The sequence below is a fragment of the Pyxicephalus adspersus genome, chromosome Z (genome assembly GCF_032062135.1).
Source record: "Pyxicephalus adspersus chromosome Z, UCB_Pads_2.0, whole genome shotgun sequence".
NCBI lineage: Eukaryota > Metazoa > Chordata > Amphibia > Anura > Pyxicephalidae > Pyxicephalus > Pyxicephalus adspersus.
The window spans coordinates 27,187,333-27,209,243 of NC_092871.1; the positions used below are offsets into that span (position 1 = coordinate 27,187,333).

Genomic DNA, 21,911 nt, shown 5'->3' on the forward strand with positions numbered 1-21,911 from the left:
CTCTTTTAATACAAGAAAGTACTTTACTAGCTTCCGATATTGCAGCTTGACATTGCATGTTAGTATTAAATCTATGATCTGTTTAGTAAATAAAACAACATCCTATGGATTAAAAGGGATTATTTACTCTAAATTAGTTTTTTTTTGCCTATTTTCTGAAATAAAAGTTCATGCAAGTCCTTCCTGCTCCAGTGTGACCCTGCCAGGAATCATAGCTAAGATTCTCTGCAGTGCAGTCAAAGATTCTAGCAGAGATCAGCAGAGTTCCTGTGTGCAGAACAGGCCAAAACAGCTGACAGGAAAAGCAGTCTTGAATTCTACCATCAGTAACTTGACACGCCTGAGCTGAATGAAATGAGAGGTCAAAAGATTTTTCATTATCACAGTGGTAGTCACAAATTGCTTGGAACTGCTATCAGAATTACAATAACATCAGCAAGATAAAGAAGAATTACTTTGCTATAAACATCTCTGATATCTTTAATAAACATGGAAGGGATTGCCTGTTTTTCAGGATCATCATCTAAGTAAAACCACATGCTCAGGCTTTTTTTTCTTGCAGATGGCATGTTAAAAATCTTTAGGGGGAGGACAATATACACATGTCCACCCTGGCTTGCACTCATATCTAAACTACCCAGCCCACCCAATTTTCTAACGTTCTTTCTACTAAAAGTTTCTTCTGCAGTGGATTCTCATACCAGTACCAAAACTGGATTAGAACTATCTGCTTTAAAAAAAAACATATATTGGTTTTCAATATTGTGTTTTTTTTTTTAATTTATTATGATCAAGCCTAAAAAATAAAATATAATGCATTTGAATGATTTCATTATTTCATAATATCATGGCATTGAGCAGGTGGCACTCCTACCTCCAATTTATATTCCCAAATTTCTTCATAAATCGTGTTAAAAAAAGCCTGTTTACAATAGTAAAGTTCAATAGTTAAAGCTAAAATTGGTCAGCCGGCCCAGACACCCCTCACCCTCTCCATATGAATATGTCCAAGATTTCAGAATGTCTGAAACTGTAAACAATAGTTTTTCTACTTTAATTAAAAAAAAAAAATACTTTGTATTAAATTACAACTTTTGGTGACCTAGAGGTATTTGAACATACCTTTCCCAGTTTTCACACTTCTCCTCTACTCTCTAAAGCTACGTAGACACTTCCAATTATTATCGTTGGTAAACGAACGACGAACGATCCTGCACGATATATATGAACGATCGTATAGCACCGATCCTGTACATAGAGATAACGACACGATCGTTCGTAGATATTGTACACACAATAGATGCGATCGTTTGAACGATACAGGAAGTTACGTGCACCGCAGGAACTTTCGTTCATCACGCATGCTCAGACCATGGACGATCAATGAACGATCGTACACACGAACGATGGTCAACGATCGTCGTCCAATCCGATCCGCCGGTCCGGTCGTTCATTTCCAACGACTTTCCTCGTTCGTCGGCGTCGTTGGTTACTTTTTTTACGAACGATTTTTGCCCAATCGATCGTTCGTCGTTCGTTCGTCGTTCATTTTGAACGATAAAAATTGGAAGTGTGTACGCAGCTTAACACCATGGCATTTTCTCCTGTAAATCTTTGACACTTCTAGATAATTTTGAAGCTTCCTCTTACTCCCTGCCACATTTCCAACATTTCCATTGTCTCAACACATTGATGGGCTGCTTTACTGACCAATAGAAATTGCAAGAGACTGCAAACTCCAATGCCAGGACATTCTGTTCTGTAAATCTTTGACACTTCTAGGTAGTTTTGAAGCATTCTCTAACTTTTTGACATTTACCAAACATTGCCATTGGCTAATCATGGTGATGGTGCTGCCTCAATGACCAAACAAATGTGTAAAATACAGGAGGGGATAGGCAATTCATAAATAATACTCTTTTTGGCACTTCTTTACTCATGATGTTGCAGTGCACCATAATACATGGTTATACATCATGGTACATGGTAATGTGCATGTCCTATTTTCGTTAAATATTAAAATTATTTGTCTGCCTTAATGCAATTCATGGCCTAACATTCTATAGAGCAGTGTGTACAGTTTAATCTGCCTTTTCCGAGTTTTCAAAAATTGGAAATACCAGCAACTCTGCCCCAATTCTCTGGAATGGTCTACCTTGTTCTATTCGGCTTGCTCTTACTTTCTGCTCATTTGAAAGAGCAATCAAAACCCATATTTTCAAACTTGACTACCCGTCTTCTTCTGTCTTTTGAAACCCCTTACTACTTCCTACCTCTCCATATCTCCCATCCTATTGTTTGTTAATTCCCCTACCTCCTGGATTGTAAGCTCTTTGGGGCAGGGTCCTCTCCTCCTGTATCTGTCTGTCATTTGCAATCCCTATTTAACGTACAGCGCTGTGTAACATGTTGGCGCTATATAAATACTGTTTATTATTATTATTAATAATAATAATAATAATAATAATATTAACTACATCCAGGTCTGGCACTACATTAAATAAATAAAGGCTTCTTTTTTACTTGAGTCAGCCCACTATATATTCCACCCTGTTGTCAAATTTAGTTTAAAAAAGCACTAGGTCACATTATTTGTAGTTATAGCATTGCTGTGATGCCACAAATGGGCTTCATTCTGTGTACACTCCTAGCATGTCTAATTTTTAACACCTATAAATGCCTGTACAGTTTTCGTATTCAAGTAGTTTCAAGCATTAAGAATGGGGTTTTAAAAAGGGGACGTGGAAGAAAAGAAATGCTCATTCATAGCATTCAACACCTATACAGCCCCTTTTATTTCAAAGGGGGGCTATTGGAGCATTTATAGGCATTTGTAAACATTTGATGGGCATTTTGAGGGGTTATTATGGGCATTTCAAATAGGTGTTTAAACACCGAGGAAACAATTCATGTAGACTTAGCCTTAGGGTGTAATTATTCCAGTAAAAAAGTTTTTTTTTCAGTTGTATTTCTGTTTCACTTTCACTTACAACAATACTGCCACCTACTGTTCATATTACAATTCTCCTCCAAAGTAAGTATCATTTGAATTTATTGATCTTTGTTTCTAAACCAAAGACTGATAAATCTTTTTTTTATTGTATTTTTAATCTTTTATAGATTCTTAAGAGGGAGATTGCTCTGGAGCATCTTTAATAGGGAGAACCTGCTATGTACAGGGACCCACAAACAAAAGAGAATGGGCCTGATTTTTTAAAGCTCTCCAAGGCTGGAGAGGATACACTTTCATCAGTGAAGCTGGGGGTTCCAACAAACTTGAAACAGATCTGGTCCAGGATTGAAAACATTTGCTAACAAATATAAAATTATTTTTAAAAGATCCATTCCAAGTTTGCTGGATCACACAGTTTCACAGCTAAAACTGTATCCTCTCTAGCCTTGGAGTGCTTTAATAAATCAGGACCAATGTCCCCAGTAGAAAGAGGGGCTGCCCTGGAAAGCCTTCCCTAGAAATAGGAGCTTGTCCTAAATACAGAGCTTCTTATGAAAAGCATACCATATAAAGAGGTGGCCATGTGGGTGATGAGAAAGACCTGCCATGTGTTGAATCTACATTGGAGAGCCTGTTAAGTGGTGAGACTGTCCTACAGAAAGGGAAATGTGATTTTAAGCGTACAATCATAGCAAAAACTGATTACCCTAAAACTGTATAAGTCACATAAAATGATCACATACTATAAGAACCCTTTGGCTAATATAACAACCCATGCACTGTCAAATTAGGTGACCCCATAAGCATCTGAGGTCCGATCCGACCATCCATGGGCTTGGCTGAGTGTTATCTTAGTTTCTATGTAAAAGGAAGATAGGTTTCTCCAGTGACTAATGGGCAGGCTTAACCTCATCTGATTCAGACTGGGAACAAATACCATAAATCTGCTCCCATTCCTTATTAAAGGAAGTACAGTTTGTATAGCTAGAGCCTGAGGGCAATTACTTTGATTTTTATGACCAGCAATATGATTCAAGAACAAACATTTACAGATACAAAAGGATTTACATAGAGATATGCTATACTTTGCAGAAGACTGAAAGGTACAGAAGGACAATTGCATTCCAGGCCTGTATTTAGATAGATAGCTCAGACTGTGAATGTATCTAGTTGCTTTTGAAGGTGATCTCCAGACATAACTTATATTTTCTTACAAACTTTCCTCATTCCATCTGGAGCATATGCCAGGGTAAATTCCCCTTATACCTTGTTCCAGTTGCAAGATTTACCTTTTAATACTTCCTATCATGCTTTTTCCAGGCTTTAAAGAGTTTTCTAAAGGTAGGTGGAATTAACAGGATGCCCTATATCTAGTAACATGAGCATGCCCCCCAGTTCTACATCACCCAGGAGCTTTTACCCCACACTTAGCCTGATATTAAAGCTCTCCTAGAACTAGAGAATATAGACCAGTGGTCGCCTACCTTTTTGGTCCTGCGGACCACTACAATTACTGGCTCCTGACTGCGCATGCGCGGGGAGCCGGGTGTCACTCAGGGAAGGGAAGAATCCTCCTACATAGTGATGTCATGATGGCATAACCCTGCCCGCTTGCCACTTCAAGGATTACAGCCCGCCCACTTCCCTGAGCCAGAGATTTGTACAGGAGACATGGTCCGCGGCCATTACCAGTGGGCCCCGCCAGCGGGATCCTTTTCTCCTGACACCGCTCAGGAGTGCACTGGCCAGAGCTGTGGACCACCAAAATTTTCTTGTGGACCACCGGTTGGTGACCACTGATATAGACTATCAAGGGAGAACTGTGTGACCCAGAAAACCTGGAATGGATCTAGTCCAGGATTGAAAACATTTGCCTACTAATGATGTTTGAGAAATCCAATCCAGGTCTGCTGGATCACCCGTGTTCTCCCATGCTACTCTATCTTCTCGAGTCTTGGAGAACAATATTAAATCAGGTATATAGTTTGTTAGAAAATTCTCTAGAATAAGGACAGCAGCATTATCTCCTGAAAAAAGAAATCAATGAATGCATGTGGAAAGGGCTAGAGAGAGGTATACAGAGTTACAGCTCTGAAGTCTAATAAAGAGAAAACTCTTGCAAGGCTGATCATAGGGATTTCAGTACAGAAGAGACAGCATTATAAGCAATTGGAAGATAGAAGTCTATAGGATTTTTGGCAGAATTATCAGGTACTGTACTGGACCTGCAGCACTTAAGTTTGTTAAAACACTGGAAATATACCTGCATTAAAGCAGTTTACTGATTTTTTTTTACTTTTGTTCACATGTTCAATGAGTCTCATTGTCAGACTTCTGATGCTGTATCATGCGAAATGTAGGCATTTATTTCATTAAGTATTATTTATCAAAAGAGTAGTAATCAACCAGAAATTAAATATGTTTATTTCTGACTGCTTTCAAATGATCAGAAAATGTTTAAATTTTAAAACATTGTATTTTGCAGATAGTCATTCCTTAGATGCGTTGGCTGCATTCATTTTAACTTTTTAAACCAAGAACATTTTATAGACAAGTAGAGAATATACCTGTTGATCTTTACCTCTTCATTACCTTAAAAATCTACAGCTTTTTTTGAAGATAGGATTGTATGAAATTCCATCAGAAATCCAAAACTCAAGTGTTTGATTCCTTATTACAAAATAACAGGCAGTCAGGATACCCAAGGTCTTAACATTTTAAAAAACCTTTAAAAAATCCCATACAATTTATGCTGGAATAATATTTGTAACAACCTAGTAAAAAGGTGAAAGAGAGATTACCACATTCACTTGAAATAAAAAAAATGCCAGACACTTACCCCGTATTTATCTTTTAGCCCACAGGCCCTTTATTGCTTGAAAGTCAAGTTTAAAACTTAAAGATGCCATTTCACTTTATTCCGCCTACAAAAATAAACCCCTGTTCATTTAGAGCAAGGATCCTCAACTTCAATTCCCAGGGACCACATACTGATCGGATTTTTTTTATAAATTAAACCATCTATTTTTGGATACTTTGCAAACCACACAGAAATATTACAAATTTGTGGTTCTTGGCCCTCTAGGACAGAAGCCCAAGACTCGGGATTTAAGGAAGTTTCTCAGAAAAGGTCAATAATGGCTTCCCCTCTTACCATTCATTGCAAACTGTAAAAATTTGGCCTTCAGACTTTTTCATTACAAGAAGATGAAAGATAAAACTATTGTCATCCATCGACTGAATACAGTTAGGGAGTTAATGCCTAGTCTAGAAACAGAAATGGGCTGAGATAAGCTGGCTTCCAAAAAGAAGTAGAAGATATATTCATTGAATGAAACCTAAATGAAATTGTAAATAAATATCAATCCAGTCCCTGGAATAATAACTTCTTGGAACTATGGTGTACTTTCCTAGCATTTACAATTCTACATCTACGTCTCCTATGCTGCGTGTCTTTAATAACAGGTGCCAGCATTGTTTAATATCTCAGTTTGTCTGCCACTCCTTTGGTTCTTGTCACCCAGTTGATTTAATTGGGATTTTCCCCAAACAATTTTTTGTATCTAAATTATCAAAGGAGTGCCATATTTTTTGGCCCCAATTTTTTTAATTTGTATGGAGTGTTTAAAACTTTTATATTATATGAAATAAAAAAAATGTCTTTTAACATATTGATTTGTCAGTAATTACCTACTAAGGTCTAGTAGTACTTATTTAATTAGTAGTATTTATTTTACATTATACTTTTTATTCCCTTTCCATACTTCATCTTTACATTCCATGTAAACACACATCACAGAGACAGTGGTACATTTTCCATTACCTTTTTTTATTAGAACAAACATGATTGAAGATTTAACTAATAGTACAACATTAAATACATTTTAAATTCAAGCAGTGTGAGTACCTGACTGGTATCAGCCTTTTGCAGTTGTCTCTGCTTTTTTTAATGTATATTTCTGTTGGTTTAATATATGTCTATAGACAGCGAATGTATAAACAGTATGTTTGACTAAAAAGTTTTGACTACACAAAATCAAGCATAAAGTAGGTAGCTTTGTGTCAGTGTTTACAATGCAGAAGGAAATAGCTGAACATAAACAGACAGAATGGCACACACATACAGTAAAAGGGAAATGAGTCAGCTAAAGAACAGGATATGGATGTGTCATTGGTAAATGTAACAAGTTGGTTAAAGCAGAACCCCAGGTAAAAATAACAGAATGAACAGGTAATTTAAAGATAAAATATTCAGCAACAATCCAAAGATGGCCTCTGCTGTATTTTTTCTGCTTCTAGTTCTCTTTAGTTGTATAGTCTTCTTTATTCAACCCACTTCCTCCGAGCCAAGGTTGACCTTGACTTGCCCCAGAATGTAACTGGATAGTAAAATCACATTTCTCTGACACTCCTCTTTCTCTCCCTTTTAGTAGAGTATGATGAAAAAATTGACCCTGCAGCATCCTTTAAAAAAAAAGTTGGATGCTTATCTTTTTAGATGGATGACAGATTTTCCCATAGTTAAGCTGCGTACACACTGCCAATGGGAGTGCACGATGCATGAACGGTGCTGTACATACAGCACCGTTCATGCTCTATGGAGAGGGGAGGGGGAGAGCGACGGAGCGGCACCCTGCTGTGCGCTCTCCCCTTCACTTTCATTACGATCGGCTGTCGTCCATCGTCCGTGGATCCGGCAGGTCGGTCGTCCGGACGATGGACGACACCGACTGTACACACGGCAGATTTTCGCCCGATAATCGGCATCGGCCAATTATAAAAATAATTATAAAAATCTGACGTGTGTACGTAGCTTTAGGAAAATTAAGAAAGTGCATTGTACTGCAATGCACAGTCTCCTGTGTGCCGATCCCTTTTAATATACAAAATAGGGGAGCACACAAAATGGAGCAGAATTGCATGCAGCAGTGCATTGACATAACGCACTGCAATGCAAGTCATAGGTGGAATAATTAAACATTGTTCTGTATGCCACGGTGATGTCTTTGAGTGTCACACCCTAAACCTGAGTAGGTAAAGCTCTCCAAGACTAGAGAAGATAGACTATCATGGCAGAACCTGGGTGATCCATTTCAGGTTTGCTGGATCACCCAGGTTCTCCCATGATAGACTATCTTCTCCAGCCTTGGGGAACTTTAATAAATCAGACCGCCCTGCAGCACACATAGTAGGAATGAGGCCTTACTGATATTGCTGTTATCAGACTTTTCTGCTGTCAGGATATTAGTCTACCACTGGCTGGCTATTATTTCCTACAATCAAGTCCAAGCAGGACTTTGATCACTTGCCTGCAACTAGTGGACACAACAGTTTTGCAATAAAAGTATTGATTTAGGAGGGTGTCATCAACGCATGGAGGCAGCACAGTGCAAAATTACGGTTATTGCAACTTATTGTCTGTTTTCCCATGGCAGCGCAGAGTACATTAGTGTGGTAATCAGTGAGAAGAATGCATTTTACATTGCAGGCCAGTGGTAAGAATATTACCGTTACTGATAGCCAAAAAGATCATTGGTGTCACCTGGCCTGAAAGGCACACTTTGGTTAGGGAACCTCTTGCAAGCTCAGGAGAAATCCTAGAATGCCACAGAATCCTGGTTGAGAAACACTTAGTTAAATGATGCTGGATGACCTCCTAAATGATAATTTTAGGAAACAACTTTGTTTTTGTGCCTCATTTTGCTTTTTCCAGTGTGAATTAGAGAAAGAAAGAAGCTGACTAGTTGCTTTAGGCACTAGGAAATTGAAGATTTAATAACACAGACAAGAATTGTTTTTTTTGAAGATATATGGAAGCAAATTGTCAAGTTTTTGCCAGTTTAGTATCCATTTTTTGCTACCAAGAATGACATTAGGAAGAAAGTATTGCTATGGATACATCAAGGAGCATCCCACATTTAATTGTGCAGCAGCGCTGACAGTTTAATGATCTAAAATTGCAATGCTCCCTCACGTCAGAAAAAATAGGAACAAGTAAAAAAATAAACAACATTTTCATGAAAAGTGTCTTTATATTAATGGCATAGCACAGTAAAAACAATGTCTTTCTTTAGCTATATATTTTTATATTGCTAGGTTTATTCTTTTAAAGGAAACCTGTGATATAATAAATAAGTGGGCTGTCAAGGCTGTCAAGGCTGAACACTAGTGAGCAAAACTGTGAAATGCATAAATAAGCATTCTGAAATTATAGTGAAAAAAATAAATGCATCAGTTTCACAAGTTTGAGGTCTCTGGAGTATAATGGGCTATTGAAGCACTGGAACAAAGGGTTACTAGAGTACAAAGGGTCATTGCAACACAAATGGTCACTGGAGTTCCATGTCACTGAATGACATGGGGTCAGTGGACCCTAGACTACAAACGATCACTGAAGTAGGGGGCCTCTGGAACACAAAATATCACTGGAGTATATTATGACATAAATTACATGGCACTGTTGTGGGTGCTTTTTTATCAACTGCAGGGAGCAGGAACACTCATTGTTTTCAGAATAGTGAACACGGCAAGAAAGATATATAACTTTTTTGTAAAGGACAGTATTTGTCCTCAGTGCAAATTGATGAACAACGTTGGGGGGCCATTGTACGCATGGCAAGACACCAGGACGACCATTCATCTCCACCGCTAATCATCTAGTGTGGGCTCGTAGATTTGCTTTAACCCACCTGATTGGTTGTTGGGTTTCCCCAAAGGTCTGAAATCTTAGAATCCTTTCAATAAAATTTGAGAGTAATGCAATTTAGGCCCCTTTTGCTTTGTCAAAATTTTTACATTTTTGGTGGGAAAACACATTTGTGTTTCTTTTTTCAGTCCCATCAACCCATCCAGCTTCCACCCATGCAAAAATATATAGGTCAGGAACAGAGTTAAAAGGACAGCAACTTTGAAAACAGGTATTACCTGAACTGCTATTCCTCTCCTAAAATTAAAAAAAATTAAAAAAATGCATTAGTAATATTACCCTTTGCTTATAAAGCACCAACATATTACACAGCGCTGTTCATTAAAAAGGGGTCAAAAATGATAAACCTGCATAATAAACAAATACAAACTATAACGCAGGAGGAGAGGACCCTGACTCATAGAGCTTACAATCTCAATGAAATATAAATACTACACAAGCATGTACAGTAAAATTAAATTAACATTAAGTTAAGAGGAAATCAATGGCATGTTGGTGCACATAATATTTTGAGAAAGCTTTAGAGCCGCCGTCCGTTTTCTAGGTTCTAATAAAGATTTTTACTCAACACTACTAAATCCAAAATCTCTCATTATTGATAATTTGCTCAGAAACCCACAAATAAAACTTTGGGTAAAATCGCAACTGTATTGCGGACTTTATAATTTTCTTAATGTTTTACCAGTTTATTGTATGTTGCTTAACCATTTACTTTTTATACATGAAACACCAAAGCCTTTCTATGGCATAACCTTCATTTTTGCATGGTACATTGTAAATCGATACGTGTGAGAAGTTATCTGATAGGTGAGGACGGTCTGAATTTTAGGGTCTTTTTTACTACTGCATTGACAAGTTATGTCCTTTTATTGTGAAATTGAAAATGCTCCCCAATCAGTATCTACATAACTCAGACTAAGATGTGTGTTTTATTACCTGTGCTTGGCAATAAATCTACACTCGACATATCATTCAGCTTTAGAGATCAAAGTTCACATAGTGTTCACCTTCCTGCATTCTTACAGAGTTTTCGTGGAAATCTACGGGGTTCATTATTGCGTCCAGAGGGTCTGTATGCTTAAATAAACTTTTCATCGACCATGATAACCTGAAGACACACTCAGGTATTTATGTATATTTCATTTTTTATTTTGTTGAGAGATATTAAAAACTCAGTAATGGTTGTTAAAGTAGGGTGTGAACATGTATCTGTGACAATCATGAAAACACTCAATTTATGATTATGGGATAAATGGATTATCATGTAATGCAAACCAGAAGTACTAAAGGGTTGTTTAATTTTGATTCAAATTATAAAAAAAAGTCATTTTATATACTTTTGCATGTTACTTACAGGTTCAAGTTTTACATTGTTGGTATACTCTTATAATAAAACCTATTTTCAGTAACTCTCTTGTTTATTCCCCTTGACTCCACAAGTGAAGGTAAAAAAACATACTCTTATGAGATTCATCTCTTGCATACCTTCCACAATCCTTCCTAATAAAAAATGAAAAGTGATTAGAAAAACTTGGACAAATTTGTGGACGTAGAACGTGGGTATCTGTTGAGAGGAAAAGTTTAAAAAGTAATGCTAGGCATACAGTAATAAATATATGGAGCATGATCAGAATATGTGATGTTTCCAGTTGAGCAGTTGAAACCCTTAGGAGATCAATGTGATGCACCCAAATGTGGTCAGTTCTGGAGTGAATGGTGAGGCTAGGAGTAAAAAGTGTAATCCTTGGATGTTGGGTTTAAGAGCTGCCACATGACTGCCAATAGATGACTGAAGAGGCATTGTTCACAATATTTCAATAAGGAACAGGGAGGATTGTCTATATGTTAAGATACATCAACTTCTGTGTCTGGGGTAAAAATTAAGCTACCCCCAAGCAAATTGTTATCCTCTTTTAACATTAGAAGATAACACAATAAGGGCAACCATGATAGTGGTTACATGCACACTAACTGTGTGAAACCTGACGTTTCCCCTATATCTATCATAGTATAAAGTAATGGTTAAGTATATAGTAAAATGGCCTTGTAACCTATTACCTGAAAGACATTAAAACCCATAAAAAGTAATATAGGGAACGTTCATACAAAGAAAAATAGTAGTGAGCAAAACATAAAAGTCCATGGAAAATCATGTTGTTCCCCAGATGGAGGCAATCCCTTCACTCTCTGAAGATCTGTGGTCTTCAAAGTAGGGAAGATGACTGGGGTGGTCCTAATGGAGGCAGAGGCGCTAGCACAGTGCAGAGCCAGGCAGCTAACGAATCAAAATTGAGGCCCATGCTATCATAAGGGCTTATGGGTGTCATATGAGTTAGGGCAGGGTAATGCCCCTAGATAGAACAAGGTCCATTACATGAGAAAGTGAGAGCGAATTAATTCCCCCTTGTAAAAGCTTTGATCTTCTGTTTAACTACTAGATTTTGATCTTCAGTTTAACTACTAGATTTAGCACCAGCTGAAGAAACAGTCCAGCTGCCTATCTATTGCCCAGCAAGGAAGCATGAAATCCACATCATCCAATGTGAGGAACCCTAATGGTCCAGTCTGTCAAATATAATCTTGGGTCTCCTCTGCATCCTTCCCCCCATCCCACCAAAATGTGGCTTACTTACATTGTTTACAAGGTCCATGTGTCACAGCATGTATGGGTACAGAGGAGGTTGTTGTGGAGGTAAGGGCCTAAATGTGCCACAAGATATCAAGGGTTCCTAGTAGATGGCTGTACTCCAATGGTATTCAGTACGCCTGTCTCCACAAGTATGGCCAGTCCATTTGTTGACAGTTTTGCTTTTTATGAATGCCACTGCTAAGATCTGGGGTAATGGTCAGCTGTCTGGCCTAGGGCCAAAAAAATGGCACTAGATTGGGATGCTCCCTATGCCCCTTTTTGTATATATTGGTGGTGGAGCACCTGGCTAATGCGGTGGGAAAACCAAGGACTTTTTATGGTCAACCTGTTAGTTTATGTCCAACTACCATATTGTATTTCCATCCATCATGCAAGAACTTCAAACCTTTCAAATCACATCAATCAAATGGCAATCTCCCTCAGACATCTCCCTCCCTTTAAGAGAGGTCACCTCTTTCTCTCCTGCTTTACCATTTCAGTGGTCGTTTTCTTCCATTACTGATTTAGGAGTTTAGATTTTATTCACATTAGTAGATTTATATGACCCTAACTGTTCAACTGTGACACCTAAGCTTGCATTGCTCTCGTCATTCTTGGCTGGGACAAAATGGATTCACTACCCTGGTTTCCATATTTCTTTCAGCCCTTTCCTATCCTGCTTCCCTAAAACCTCTTTACATGTTTTAGGTCGACAATTTTTTGTTCTGTTTGGGGATCATCAACCACTTGCTTCCAACACACAGTATTAATCCATCACAAACAATCTGGGGGTCTATACCATTTTGACTTCCACTACTATGCTGCACATTTAACTGATGCATTTCACTAGATTTTTCACAGAGAAGAGAAGCTTTAGGCGTGTGTGGAGGATGCAGTATCTTCTTTCCTTTTTTCCTCATTACTATAGATACCACAAAGCTCTGATCCTTCATTGGTGTCCTTCTCCTATCTTTAATGGCCTTTTTAAAAAGTTTAGGATGTAAATTTCAGTCATTATCACATCTTAACCCACCTTGAAACCTTCAACTCTGTCCTGGGTAACAACTTTTTTCCTCCCAGTCTTAATGACTCATCTTTTCTCTTCTGGTGTCTGCAGATCCCTTTTCTATTTACGTTAGTCTCCATAATAGACGTTTTTTGCCCTTTTGCAACATTACTGCTGACTCCCTCCCAAACTAGGAAGATGGTTAGAATACTTACACTTATGTGACTATCTTGCTTGCTCAGCAGAACCATTGACTTTGTGTAAAGACTTCACTCCATTTGAATTGCTGCCTGCAAAAAAATACACTGACTCATCTTATCTTTCAGTTATATTTGATTCTTCTGCATCATGCTTTTCCAGAACATGAGTGTGAGCTTGGGGTGTCTCTTTCTGAGGAGGATTTACAAAAGATTTTTACATTGATCCATAATCCTACTATGGTAAATAGGGCTCAGACAAAGAATTATACAATTCTGTCCAATGGTATAGGTGGTATAAGTCTCTGAGCTTTGTTGGAGGTATGGCAGGAAGACAAGCATTATGCTGCATATATGATGGACCTTTCCAACTTTTCACCTCGTCATTGCCACTCTAGCACTGTTCCGTCACTGTTAGAATGGTTGGATGTATGAAAGACTTACCAGCTCAGCTACATAATAGAATGTCAGAATTTTTGGAGACCTGGAGCATGGATAGCCTTTTTGGGCTCTCCCAACTTGAGACATTTCCGTCCTAAGTTTTATGGGTATAGACAGTTGTTAGTGTTGGTTCCCTGGTGTTTAAGATTTCTATTTCTTTTTCTTTACTTCACTATTTTCTTACCTGACTCCCACTGCCATCTATCCCCCCTTCTTTTTCTACTGTTTTCTTTGCTCCCTGATTTTTTATCTTCTGTTTATCAACTTTTGTCTCCCCTCAGATTGGAGTCCCCCCCGATTAATCTCAATTGATACTGATTGATGGTTTCTTGTTACCTTAATAGACATGTATCATCGATTACATGGTTGCTTCCTTCCTATTCATGAAATGTATTGTTGTGTGTTGTATGTTTAAATTATGATAGGGTTTAGATGCTATCTACTACATATATATTAATGAAACTCTCCAAAACCTATTTTCAACACCATGGAGAGGTAAGGTTCATTCACTGGCCAAAACTATTTTTTAACAGCTGTACTAGAAACAGTAGCTAGGCCATTGGAGGATGTGACATTTGCAAAATGTACATTGCCTTTATATAAATAAATAAATAAATAAATAAATAAATAAATATATATACATAAAAGTATATACAACAAATCTTATCATTAAACAGCAGAAAATATTGGAGAGTGTTAACCCAACAAATGTATACTGATGCTGAATTTCCACTATAGGGGTATTGGTTTTATCTTAATGATCAATACTTACTATATTTTTCAAAATGTAAGTCAATCCACAAAGGGGTTACTGGGGTAATAGAGATAAAAAACAAACTGTTTCATGTAATTAATAGATAAAAAAAAAGTGTAGGTTGTAGTTTTGTCATTTGACATTAGTAATCATTTCAGCATCTGCTTATGGCTATCTAATATATCAAACATTTAAAAGTAACTTTTGTGCTGATTATTTGGGGATGTTATTTAGTACTTTTTTCTAAGTACTAAGTTTATTGAAGGCTATGTATATACGTCAGATGTCATCTTGGGTGAGAATCGGACATGTCTACAGAGGTCGCTCAATGGACTGATTTATAAACGACCGACAGTAGACAGCCGCAATACAAGTCAAGAGAAAAGAGCACAGCGGGGTTCTACTTGCTCCTTTCCCCCTTACATAGAACAGTGTGTACAGCTATCATTTGTTCATCTGTCACTCTTTTGTCACTTGAAAAGATTATAAAAGATCACAGTATAGATGCGTATTATACATAGTGCACTAGACATGTTTGTGCTTTTATCATTTTTGTTAAAAAACACAAATATATCTATACACATTCTCCTCAGTTGCTTTAGAGTGAAAAAATAGTGGGGGAAGGGGCCACCACTAATAACTTTATAGTTTATTAAGATTTTTGATATGTTTTAATACATATTTATTGGTGTATATATATTCTATATCTATTTCTTTCTTTCTTTAAGAATTTGCTCATTTTTTCTGTATTACTAACTAATGATCACACTGAAATTAACAAATGATATGCTAATCTTTATTATACTATGATTCAGCTTTGAACTCTGTGAGAAAGGATTCCCTGGAATAGGTAGAACAGATTAACCAGGAGAACACAATATATATATATATATATATATATATATATATATATATATATATGTATAGTTATAATAGGTTATGTGTTTCAACTTTATAAATGATTCTCTGAGCAAAGAGATGTCTTTCAACATAGAACTCTTCTATACTAAATTACAGATCAAAGGGAAAATGTACTATATTGTTATTGTTATACATTTTTTTGCTATACCATGCTTTCATAGTTTTAATAAAAGTAGATTTTACCTTTGTATATTACTATAATTACTCTGTCACCCTAGTTACAACTATTGAGATTGTGAGACTCAAAGATTTGAGAATCTTCATTGAATACATTGTAATTGTGTTTACTTTGAATACCCAATCATGTGAAATGGAAATAAAACAGGAACCTGCTTTTCACATTATTGCATGATTATAATAAATCTTTACTCAAATATTGGGTTGATTTATTAAAGCTCCCCAAGGCTGGAGAGGATACACTTTCATCAGTGAAGCTTGGTGATCCAACAAACCTGTAATGGATTTGGTCCAGGATTCAAAACATTTGCCAGCAAATTGCAAATGACTTTGAAGAAACTTGTTCCAGGTTTTCTTGATCACCCAGCTTCACTGATGAAAGTGTATCCTTTCCTGCCTTTGAGAGCTTCAGTCAGAAAATACCAGTCACACACAGAGCGATTTGTTGTCAATGGGGAACCAGAAAAAGATATTGAAATTGATCTCCAGTCCTACCTTTTGTTTTGTACTTTGTACAGACTTCTCTCCTCTGTTCTGCACATCATTCATAAAAAAATTATCTACCTTTGTAGTCAGAATATATTTTAGGGGAGCCTTCATGCACCCTCCCAGAGAAAGTGAGTCTGTTACATAATGTTGCCATTCTGATCATAGGTCCACTTTAATGCTTGGAAGGATTCTTTTTGTTTCTTTTGTTTCTTCAGTTGTTTCTTTTTGCATATCAAAGCACAGCTTTCTCCATAAGTTATTAAATGTCTAGGCTCCATAAAGTTTTCTTTTTGCTTTGTTTGTGATTCACTCACAGTGAGGATTTTATACAGTCACTGACACCACACTGCCTATTATTATGTTGAAACAAACATTTGTCCTAATTGAATTTATTCAAATAATGTACCTGTTCCACCTTACATACTAATTATACTTAAGAACAAACCTATAGTCCCTATCTTGTATGTAACCTAGGGACTACCTGTATACCAATTCTCATTATAAATGTGCCCCATCAGCAAGTTATTAATTGCTCTATGTATACTCTATATTATCTGTCAATGTATCACAGTCTGAAGCCACTAAGCCTAGCTTTATAAAAGCAGCACTTTGGCAGTTAGATACTCAACAGGTGCATTAACATGACATTTATTACAAGGTATGGTTAAATGCATAGAGCAAAATGATAAATGAACCTGCAGAGGCAAAAAATCATACATAGAGCCCAAACTATATTTAGCATCTCCCAAGAATAAATAATGACACATCTGCCATCTGTAAATAAAGAAAAGAAAAAGCCACTCAACTAATCAGAGGATAGTTGACATATGAGAATAACAGTGCTTTGCATTTGTCCTCTGCGAGGTTTCAAATTGTAGACACATGATGACGTCTAACATTCTGTATGTCAGGAAACACTGATTTCTCATTGATATGACACTATCTTTCTCTCTGCCGATCTTGGGAACACAAAACTTAATGGATCCCTACTGCTGGCTTTCTATCTTTTACCCAGTCCAAATATTTCTTAAAACATTCAGAGAAGATTTGATTGGAATACAGTAGGTAAGATCTGAAATGTCACTAAGACAGTAACTAGCTACATTTTGTAGCTTATCTCTTATGGTTAGACAAACAGTTCATTTTCAACATACATTAACCAGACATTTTGCTTCTTCGCTCAATCATAAGCTGGCCTGACATACGTAGACTTGAAATGGAGATCATTGGAAGGCAGGTAAGAGATTTGCTTGTGCTCCAAGTTATATAGAGCTATGGCAAACTATTTACCTGTTATAGGGTCCAGAACCATGGAAATGGTACAGTGCTTTCTAAATATACAATGATTTATGCAGATAGAAATAATATTTGGCAAAGAGATTTGGATCAGATGAATTAATGTATAATTTAGCAATTTCTGTATGATTATTAAGACCGATTTTAGTATTCTGTATTATTGGAGTATTTGATTTCAGAAACAGTGATTTTTTATTTGGCTTTATATAACATTGAATTCCAGACTTGCTTTTGTTCTCTTTAGCTTGGACAACTTGTATCTATCTATCTATCTATCTATCTATCTATCTATCTATCTATCTATCTATCTCATTCCTGTAAACAATGGTTGTCACTGAAATAAGAAAAAGTGATAAAGCTTAGTGGAGATTAGGTAGTGATTTTACCTGAATACATGATTACGCTCACTCAAGAAGTGTAAGTACATTTTCTCAGCAAGAAATCTCATCAGCAATCTCAAAGTGGTTCCACCCCAAGGTGCAATTTTATTGTCTGTTATTCTTTAGTAAGTTGCTTTGTAAAATCACCATTGCTCTATGTTTAAACATAGAAAGTTATTATCAATATTATCATGCACTTCGCCAATTACTATACTGCAACATTAAATTTGATGTTTACAAACTCATGAAAGGGGCTATTTTTTAATTGGTAATTGGAGAATACCCAATATCCTTGTTCTTGTAGAAGCTTCTCTTTTAATTACATCTTTTTATATAAATGTAGACAAATATATTGTAGAGCATTTTTATTCAATGCAAAAATAGCCTTATCTGTTAGTACACCGCCAGTCTAGAGATGATTTTGATTTTACTATAACAAAAACAATATGTAAATTAGCATGATGTTTTTGGCATGCACTCCACTCTGAGAGAGGGGCAGTATACAAACCAACCCAATGTTCTGCATTCAAATGAGCTTAGTGAAATAGAAAAATAGAGATAGAGGGCCTGACTATCATGGGTGAAGCTGAGTGATCCAGCAAACAAAGAATGGAGAGAGAGAGAGAGAGAGAGAGAGAGAGAGAGAGAGAGAGTGTAATAATCACAAGCTTATTACAAAGGACTCTGCTCCAAACTATTCTACTAAAAATTCTACTAATATTGGTAATAAAGCATATCTATTGACTATAGGGCACAGGTTGCAGCAGTAATTAATAAAATGTTCCTCCTTGGCGTGATAAAATGCTTGCTAGATAGGTATCATTGTTGGTTTCTTATTTGTGACAAAATAATTAGTCCGAGACTTTAGAAAGAAATTGTTTGAGTTTGATGATTCATTTTCTCACTGCACATGAATAAATATGTCACAACATACATTTACCCATTTTAAATATAGATCTCATTTATCTTCTGTTCTCAAGTCTTAGCAGGGTCATAGTAGCCTTGTTAAATGTATTATATTACACAGTTATCTGTACCATCAGCTTCTGGCAAGCTGGTACTTTGTTGTTTTATGATTGTATGTTTTACATAACGTGAACCTATCCAAACGCTCAGCTTTGAACTGTTCCTGTGTTTGCATCCCCCTGCTGTATATTTCCTATAGGTCTATTCTTTCAATATCCTACATTGATAGGAAGGTCAAACAAGATAAAACAAGCAGCATGAAAGCAATAAGCATATGTCTTTCAATTCTAGTTGTGAAGACAATAAAAATGAAGGCATCGGGAACCAGTCATTATCTCTTGAAGCTTTTTCTTCTGCTGATCCTTACCACAAACCTAGTGACATCAGAAGGTAATATTAAACATATAGTTATGTATTATTTCATAATTAGAAAGGGTTTGATTTACATTTGTATATAAAATTAGTTTTATAGGAGAACCTAAAGTGTGTGTTTCTTGTCTGGTGGTCAATATCGGGATTCAATGGCCACCAATATTGCATATTTTCCATCAAGTCAGGGCACAACGGCATTAAAACTGAGCTCCAGACAGATATTGGAATACAAAACATCATTTATTACTGTAATGTAGTCTCCAAAAGAATAATGACCTATTTTAACATACAATAACTTAAGTGCCAGAATTGGATGCCAGTCTCAAGAATGAACCATCCTCCTACCAAAACCCTTTTTTCTATGGTTTTCCCCCATGGGTACTTTATCACTATTGTATATACAGTGAAAACAGTGGTGATAAACATGGAGCATAGGAGTAGTTCACCCTTATGCCCATGCTATAGCTTTGCTTATTATAATTATCTTTCTTTTGTTTACTATTGTTTTGTATGTAATAATCCATATCAGCAGACCGTTCAGTTCTTTGTAGCAATATTTGCAGAAAGTCTGACATTCTCCCGAAATGTGACACCACATCTATTCAACCTAAATATTCCAGTAAGGATTCTGAAGCACTACTGTCTACTTGTCACCTGCAGGCTAATTAGAATTAGAAGACAGCTCTGTAAGAAACAACTGAGAATATTCAAATTTTGCTGAAAAAAAAATTATTATATATATATATTAGGTGAGATACCAAAAATGGTAAAAACCTTATTTTTATGCGTTATATGTTGCTTTTTCATGATATTTTTTAATAAATTGAGCACTGTTTTAATCGAATTGGCTACAAAATTACCAGATAGGTAATGTCAATTCTCTAGTGATTGATAATATTCAATAATATTATATTCCACGTGCGTTTATGGAACTAAAAAAAAAAAGGTATAAAAAATGCAGCTTGAAATTAATAGCATTTGTAGTTTTGTGACACCTGCAAACATTTTTTTTGCACTGCATATTCTTTAATAAATATTTTCCCTGTTTAATGTTTAAAATAGACCTTTCAGTAGCTGTACAGATCTGTATGAATATATTGCTGTAAATTATACAGTCATCATGCAGGAACAGTAAAACAAAAAATATCAAAATACCATTTTATTATTAAAAAGCAGTTCAATGTGAAGGAAGAGGTTTTTTTTTTTTCTTCTTACTGGAGGTTCAGCAAGAATATCGCCTCTACTACACATAGAGATCTATATATCTCTCTGGAATAATTAAGATCAAACCACTTGTCCATAGAAGTGTATGTATAGCATGACATCCGGCTCACCTCACAGAATCTGTTGAGGTTGGGAACAAAGTCTACTTTTAATTTGTATTGTGAACACTAGTATTTGTATTGTACCAGAGATTGATACTGTTTGAAATACTGGTAAAACAAATCCTAAATCCTAAACAATCATCAGACAAAAGTCAGATTTCTGTTTCTGGAAATAATCTTTTATGATCATTTGCAGTGATAGGAGAACAAACAAAAGATGGATACACAATGCTTATCTGTTTTTTAGAGAAGGAAGAGGGAAGAATGATTGAGTTGCACCCCAGTGTGCCCACCTACATTGGAAAGTACAGTGATCATTACCACTCAGTTGGTAATTGATCAGCAGGGATGGGTTAATGAACAATGATTGGGGACAACTGTTCACATACTAGACCAGTGTTTCTTAGCCAGGCTCCTCCAGAGTTTGCTAGGGGATCACTGAGGAATGGGCACTGTGTGAATATAAGGGCAAAAGGGGTTCCCTCATTTTAAAAAGGTCAAGAGGTGAGACTTTGACCTGAGATGATCACGACTGTTTGTTTTGGGTGACAATAAAACAGCACGTGTATGCACTAGAGCAGGGGTGCCGAACATGTGGATCGTGATCTACTGGTAGATAGCAAAAGCAACGTGAGTAGATCATGGAGCCCTGCCTTTCAAAATAATAACATGACTTGGTCATTTTAAAAGTAGCTAGCAAGCCTAAACAGTGTGGGCACCCCTGCACTTGAGCATATTGTGCAGGGCTCAACTGATGATATCTATCAAGTCTTCTATATGAACTTAAAGAAAATTTTTCTAAGAACGTTTTTCTAGGTAACAACAGTTTTTTTTAAATGTATAAAATGCTTAGGTAGAATTCTTTTATTTTAGTCTTGTCTTGTTTTTTCATTACATAGACTTTATATACTATTTAGTAGGTATGCCAACATAGGATTCATGTTACCAAATGAATTAGCTAATGAACAAGCTTTGGTAATCCATTTAGGACTGAATTTAATGAGGAGAAAATACACTTTATTAACCATTAGTGATAAAACTCAGAAATCCTTCTACAGATTTATTAATACCAAGAGATTACCACTGTGACCCAGCTGTAATGATTCTCATTTCAAATAATAGGGTTTTATGTCAAGGGTACAATGCCAGGTGACACTGTTGCAGAATCTTTGCCTGCAGATCTGTAGTAAAAGCTTCAACCTCACCTTTCCATATGATCCTGACCAACAATGCACAAAAATCAGTATGTAAAAACCCACGGAATTTGTATATAAGTTTGGTATACTCATATTTTATGGT

At 36.4% G+C, this 21,911-nt stretch overlaps 1 protein-coding gene across 4 annotated transcripts in view; it reads left to right on the plus strand.

Moving 5' to 3' along the window:
* The first annotated feature begins 10,229 nt into the window (after nucleotides 1–10,229).
* ADGRG4 (adhesion G protein-coupled receptor G4) overlaps nucleotides 10,230–21,911 on the plus strand; it is a 56,410-nt gene continuing 44,728 nt past the window's right edge. The window contains exons 1-2 of one of the 4 annotated variants that reach the window (XR_011923579.1): nucleotides 10,230–10,783; nucleotides 19,207–19,305. Coding sequence is in view for 1 of the 4 variants with exons in the window: in XM_072431715.1 (XP_072287816.1) it covers nucleotides 19,173–19,305 (133 nt within the window). In the remaining 3 variants the exon portion in view is untranslated. Of the gene's footprint in view, nucleotides 10,784–19,145; nucleotides 19,306–21,911 lie in introns of those variants that run through there. The other 3 variants (XM_072431715.1, XR_011923578.1, XR_011923580.1) reach the window with 3 other exon arrangements.